Raw genomic sequence first — 7,427 nt, forward strand, 5'->3', positions numbered from 1 at the left:
TATAATTGCAAATGACAAGTCTTGGTTAGCCTAACGCAGTACACATAGCAAGGTATATATATATATATACACACACGCACACACACTAATAATCAAAACGATTATTATATTAGATATGTTATAATAAAGAGAGAAAGTAAAAAGTTGTTTGTTTAATTCCTCCTGAACCTCGATTTCTTTAGTGGGCGCTGTCACACATTTACATCCCCAAGCCAACAGGATTCCTCCCTTTATTCTGTGGTCTGTACGTCACATGCGCTCTGCTCTGTGATTGGCTGCTGAGTGCAGGTTCCTGATGTGTCGGTCAAGCAGCTGGAGTTTCGGATGTATTTGCATCAGACTGTATAAAAACGGTCTACATCCGTTCACGACAAACGATCGCGCACAGCGGAACCAGACCACACAGACTCTCTCCGAACCGACACCAGCTCGAGACCATGGCTCAGTGTTCAGCAGCGGCGGCGGTCAGTGCTGATGTGAACGGAGACCTCAAGACGAAGAGGAAAGTGGCCATCATTACAGGCATAACCGGTCAGGTAACGTGAATGATCCTATCAACGTACGCGACGCGATTATATATAACTTAGGCATAGTTTAGCTAGAAATCAAAAGTCTGTATATTATACACCCTTATAGTGTTTCAAACGCGTATGGCTTTCGTTGTTCAGTGGAAAACAGGGAGCTGTCAGGCAGAATGACAGCCTCAGTCACCATTCAGTCTTATTAGAGGAAAAAAAAGATGCCTTGAATAGTGACCGTGGTGGTGAGGAAAGGAGACGGTTTTATCCTTGACCCCCTCGGTTCATTTTCTTTTGTGGTTTTCGGTAACTATGGCAACAGTAGTTTTTGTGAAAGTACAATAATTACTGTAATGTAGTTTTATAATATAACGTTACTACAAAATATTTTCAACAGACCATGAATGATACCAAAATAATAATAATAATAATAAACTAAGAAAATAATCATGAGGAAAAGATTGCAGCGACTGATAAGAGCTCTTGCCATAAAGATATTCTTGTTATAAAATGTCACATTAAAATACCAAGCGGTATGTACTTCTCATATCTGAAAATATTACATGAAGGAAAACCGACAGTTCATTTAATCAAACAGACGGTTAAGCTATATTTGTAGGGCAACCTTATGATTTTAAATTATTTAATTCTTTTTAATTTGCACCCCCCCCCAAACCGGAAGTGCCACTCATAATTCAAAACGCCATAGGCTCGTCGAGAAAAAGGGGGATACTTGTAAATGTCTGGAATTACAATATATATGTGACAATTTGCATATGGTAAGCAACCTTTACAGCTGTTGTGAAAAAAAGCAGTTTCATGTGAGCTCTTTAAATGTTAGCTGTTTTTTTGGCTAGCCCCATATTGCCCCTTTTAATAGTGAATCACAGTGATCTATAACAGGAGGCACGTGACACAAATTTGATCCTCAAAAGTTCATTGAAGATATAAACATGTAGCATCATGTTGTTTTCCAGATTGCTGGTTAAAGAAAGTTCAAACTGTTCAGTACAGGATACAAGAAGCAGACTAAAGGATATAACTAGGATATAAACAAGTCATCTATGTGTTTTTATGAGTACATGAGCATGTTACAAACATGGGTGTATCTCAACAACTAGACAATGAATACTTGGTCTTCAGGTTTTCACGTTTGTGTGACCTGTATTGCTTTTGTGCATCATATATAGCTGAGTGTGCCATCCATTTTGTCCTGGGCAGTCATTTTGGACCATAATATTAAAATTTAAATTGTATATTGAAAAACTGTATATTTTCCACTCCAATTAAAACATTGTCCACCACAATCTGACATTTAGATGATCCCCCTCCTCCCTCCAACTGAAAAGAAATACAGCACGTAAAGTTTTCAATGACTGTACAAAGCACTTAAATATTTAATGAGGCAAGCAAAGTTTAATTTATTGATTATTTATTGCTAAACATTATATTTTAACACCCTATTATTATTATTATTATTAGTAGTAGTAGTAGTAGTAGTGTTCCTTTAGCTCAATTGGTCGATTATTGCGTTATCCAGCGCAATGTTGGGGGTTCGATTCCCCGGGAACACATGATAGGTAAAAACTGTTAGCCTGAATGCACTGTAAGTCGCTTTGGATAAAAGCGTCTGCTAAATGCATAAATTTAATTTAATTTTTTAATTTATTACAAATTAATTACACATATCAACTACTTAAAGTGTGCTCGATTTGTTGCATCATTTTATTTTGAGTTGAAATATAATACATTAAATATGCTTTATTTACCCAGTTTTGTATTATCAGTGAGGTCAACTTTCCCCCTACTAAAATACATTCATTTAATTCACATGCATTGAGGTGCTGCCCACAGAACATCACTGCTGACGTGGATTATTGTGTAACATTGAATGCCAAGTGGTGCATACACGACGTTAATAATACGATTACTCCTTTGAATAACTGGAAAGATCAGTTTGTGACGTTTAAAATTAGCTTGTTGTTGATGTGGTGAGTACATTTCTTGAAAAACCTGAATGTTTGCAGTAAGTTGTGTATAGCGTTGTGTATTGGTAAACTGAAGAGTGAAGTTCCTGGTTCGTATCATGATAAATAACTTCATTATGGGCAGAGCGCGAGCGATATGAAAAGTCATGCAGTTTTTCTTGATGAACAGCAGAGGGCGGTCGAATGACAATAATCGTCCAGACTAAGCGATATTTACATGCGCGTTCATGGCAGATGATTCCGATCCGACGCCTTGTAGAAGAAAAACTATTGATTGATACGTGTTAGTGTTTAGTTTTTTTTTTTTCTGAGCAAAATATAGCATTAAATTATGGATTATAAAGCAGATTATTAGATTATAAAGATGTCATAGTTCGAGTTTTATACATTTAGCAAAATATGTTTTTGCCAGTACAAGACCAATCAGCTGAAACCTCGATGACTTGATCAACAGCAACAACTGTTTATTTCAACAGATGCCCATTTGTGTAAATATATATATATATATATATATATATATATATATATATATATATATATATATATATATATATATATATATCACTATTATTATTATCTGTTATTATGAATAAACTAATGAGAATTGTAGTTTTGTAACGCTTCTAAAACTGCTTATATGGCTAGAAACAAAAGATTATTTGACTTTTAAATAAATTGACCAAAACATCACAAGATGGCTTTTGAAGTAAGGGTCAAAATGAAAGATATAATGAAGAAAGTTCTTGACAAAAAAAATATCACGTATGTAATTTATTGTAAGTTAAATGATTTTATTTCAGGCAAATGGAAATAATAAAAAAGTCTCATAATGAAGTCCAACAACTGAGACGCTTCCAGTAAATTACATACTCGGTTATAGGACCAGTTTATACATTTTAGATTATAATTTTGTGTAGGTCTTTTAAGCAGTAAAGAGAAAGAGACTCTTTTACTAGGGTCATGGGCAAATATAAAGGACCCATTTTTCAAAGAGACACATCGACACGCAGTACGTACACAAACAGAGATAATACATCACAGAGAGAGAGACAGACAGGGACTGTTTTGGTTGGGCGAATTAAGTGGGCTTATTTGATTAGCTTTCATTCTTTCTTTTACCATTCTGGTTTTCTCTGCATAAATGCATCCACGGTTTGCCATTAACAATCAGCCTGTGTCTCGTGCAGAGGTCTAAAGGCCTATAGATTTATCTTTATGTGGTGATTAATTTTAGTGTAATTGTGATTGCAATAGAACGTTTTTCCAAATTAGCCAGCATTTCTGAGATGTTTCGCACATGTGGTTTGACTCCAAAACAAGAGATGGTTTAGAATTAAAAAGTTATTTATTTGAAAGATTTTATAATTCGGTCAGAAAGTGATCGGTGGCTTACAAGGTAGGCCAGTGTGTTTGTATGCACAGACTGGTCGGAATGTCGTGTCAGTCTAGGTTTCCTGTCTATGAACGTAATCTACGGGAAACAGGCAACGTTTCCCAACAGTCTAAGCATGACGATAAGCTGCTTTTTATCAGGGTTATGAGTCCGTGCTGCAGTTGGCACTGGTTGTGTGTGTCACACACAGAGAGCCTCAGGTGGTCAGACATTGAACGGTTTGTATGTAAATGCCCAGTGAATGTGTGAAAAGGAAATGGAAATGTATCTTTAAGCACATCTTTTCCTCTGCAGACATATATATTTATACTTATATACAGGCACATACACGGCTGCTGAAGCTTCTCATTTTTTCCCAAAGGTCTTTGGGACTGTGCCTATATCACCCCAGCAGGAAGTAGGGGGCGGAATGCCATGGCTGGGGCGGAATGTTCCTAAGTTCTAGAATGTGCGGTCGGGAAGTATGAGAGGGGAAAATGGGAGAACAAGAAGGAGACGAGAATAAGAATGAAAGAGACTCGAGAGTTGTTTATGTTTTAGGTTAAAACGTATCTTTAGGGTATGGCCATGTCACTTTTTGACAGTCAGATTCAGCGGCTTAAACTGAGCTGTCAGACTTTCACTGACTGACACGATAGTCTTGTTTGCTTGATTAAAACTCTTTTGTCTGTGTGTGTGATGCACTCGGATGATTCAGTAAGCTTGTATTACACTGGAGGACAGTGTGTGTTGTAACCCGTAGGCACTCCTTGCTTATTTGTTAGCTGTCTTGTCGACTGTTTTCTTTGCATTCTTTGCAGACTATGTATGGAGCTCTTTTAGTGAGGGGATTTTTAGTTCTCTGCTGTTAAAGGGATAGTTCACCCAAAAATTTCAATTGACTTTCTTTTGTGGAACATAAAAGATGATGATTTGTTTTGTTTGCTTTATTTCTTTCTATAGCACAATTTAATACATCCATTGTTGCCCAATGTGCTGTACAGAGATCCAGAAATATTCTAAATATACTAGAACAATAACATCACACAGAAGAAAAACAAAGAACTCCACACCCAGAAAGATCAAAAGCCTGAGTTAATAAATAAGTTTTTAACAATGATTTAAAACTAGAGATAGTCGGAGCTGATCTAGTATTCACAGGTAACAAATTAAATATTTTTGTAAAATATATTTTAAAAGATATTTAGTAAAATGACCATATTTCGATGAAAATGTTGTCCATGCAGTGAGGTCCACAGTTGTGTTGCATGAAAGAAAGTCATACAGCTTTGGAAAGACGCGAGGGTGAGTTTCGACACAAGCGTGTATGCGTACGTGTGTGAAAACGCGTATTTTGTTTAATGTAGGCGTGCATTCGCTGCGGTCTGCCTCATGAAATTCAGAAAGAAATGGTCATTGTATTGCATACTCTCTTGGGTAATGCTTGCTGTAAATGGTTGTGTGTGTATTTCTCAAAACCCAAAATAAATCTCCCTCTGTGTGGTTCCAGGATGGGTCCTACCTGGCTGAGTTTCTGCTGGCTAAAGGTTATGAGGTGAGTGGGCCAATGTAACCCCGAAAGACATCCTACAAACCCGTTAGAAAGCATTCCCACATCGATCTGGTGCAAATATCTCACTGTCTGTTAATAATTGTATATGAAAGTCATATATTCATATGATTCAAATTTAAATGGGTTGCATCTCTTTTAAAGGTTCACTTGAAATAAAAAAATTTACTTTTATGTTTTTAAAAGACATCTATTATGCTTAGCAAGACTGCATTTATTTGATCAAAAATACAGTAAAAATAGGATTATTTTAAAATGCTATTAACATTTAAAGTAGCAAAAAGAATCGTTAAAAAAGAACAGCATTTATTTAAAATAGAAATCTTTTGTTTCATTATAAATATTCTTAATGTCACTTTTGATAAATTTTATGTATTATTACTAAATAAAAGTATACATTACTTAATAAAAATCCAGTCCTTTGAGCGGTAGTTTATTTATGTTCTGTTTAAAATCATATATATTCAGATGAGATTAAAACTTGAAGTTTTTGTTTGTTTTCGGCAGGTTCATGGTATCCTCCGCAGGTCCAGCTCTTTTAACACAGGGCGCATTGAGCACCTTTATCATAACCCTCAAACGCACACAGAAGGAAGTGAGTTTCACATCCACACACCTGGCTATAATATGCATGGTTTATTATGTTTGTAAATGCATGTATGTCTTCTAACCTGTGTAAAATATCACTAGGCATTGGATCCACTAAGGATTGTAAGTTGTTTATTCAGTATTTTTAATTTATTATTTTAAGATTTTCCTTTATGGTTGCAGTCTAAACATTCTTAAGCACTATTTGGACGGTAATCGTTTAATTTGGGTGAAGTCTGAGAAAATCATTGGCCTGGCTTCTCTGTGATAAAAAGGCAGTTTTTCACAGGGAAGACAAAGAAGTTTTCTATTTCTATCCATATAGGGAATGACACATACACAATGCGGCTAAATATGGCTGTCACTCTTTTTTTAACTGCTTAATCCCATTCTGTACAAAATAGTTCATCTGTTTATGGCAGTCACAGAAGTGTTCTGCAACAGAATTCACACCCCAAAATTATGATGTATACAAAATAAAAATAAAAATGCCGGACATTTATAGTGCCCTACAATGAGAAAATGCAGCTGAAAGGCACCAAAAGTACAGTAAAGATAGTTAGTTTACAGAAACAAGCTTCCTTTGTGCCAACATACCAAAAATTCTAAATGTGTCAGATAACAGCCAGTGGTAAAATGTTGGGCCCAGTTTATCCATTAAAACAAATTCATCCACATAAAATAGCATAATTTATTTTTGACCAGGATTTTTTTTTCTTGAATGGTAGGAGAAGAAAATTGACCCTTCTGATTGAAATTGTAATAAAGTCACTTATTAGTCCCTGTGTAAAACCTTTGCCATCCAAATATGTCTTTCATTCTGTATCTGATTTTGAAAGCAAAATTAAATTCAAAGTTTTGCACAAAAATCTAGAAACTCTTATTTCACTCCAGTCAATCTGGTAATGGGCGTCTTTTTTTTCTTCTTTCTTTTCTTATTTATTTATTTATTTATTTATTTTTTGGCTCAGTAAACAAGTTTATAAACATTTTAAACATGGATATTACATCTTTGTATTGGGTCTGGTAGCTTTCGCTGGTAACGCTTTACAATAAGGTTCCATTAGTTCATGTTAGTTGATGTATTAACTAACATGAACAAACAATGAACAATCCATGTATTACAGTATTTATTCTTTATTAAAACTGATCTTTGTTCATGTTAGTTAATAAAAATACAGTCGTTTATTGTTAGTTCATGTTAATTGACTGTGCATTAACTAATGTTAACAAGCAAAACTTTTGATTTTAATAATGCATTAGCAAATGGTAAAGTTAACATCAACTAAGATTAATAAATGCTGTAGAAGTATTGTTCATGCTTAGTTCAACTTGAGCCGATGTGGAGAAACATCTTTTCTAAAACTTTCCAGTAGACCGTAAGCTATATC

The 7,427-nt window shown here is 35.0% G+C and overlaps 1 protein-coding gene across 1 annotated transcript in view; it reads left to right on the top strand.

Annotated features, from left to right (window-relative positions):
* The first annotated feature begins 267 nt into the window (after window positions 1–267).
* Window positions 268–7,427, top strand: part of LOC132091875 (GDP-mannose 4,6 dehydratase-like) — a 61,920-nt gene continuing 54,760 nt past the window's right edge. Inside the window, exons 1-3 of the mRNA XM_059497962.1 lie at window positions 268–536; window positions 5,389–5,433; window positions 5,956–6,043. Of these exons, the coding sequence (XP_059353945.1) occupies window positions 438–536; window positions 5,389–5,433; window positions 5,956–6,043 (232 nt within the window). The 5' untranslated portion in view covers window positions 268–437. The remainder of the gene's footprint in view (window positions 537–5,388; window positions 5,434–5,955; window positions 6,044–7,427) is intronic.

This window comes from Carassius carassius, chromosome 18, assembly GCF_963082965.1.
Source record: "Carassius carassius chromosome 18, fCarCar2.1, whole genome shotgun sequence".
Taxonomy (NCBI): domain Eukaryota; kingdom Metazoa; phylum Chordata; class Actinopteri; order Cypriniformes; family Cyprinidae; genus Carassius; species Carassius carassius.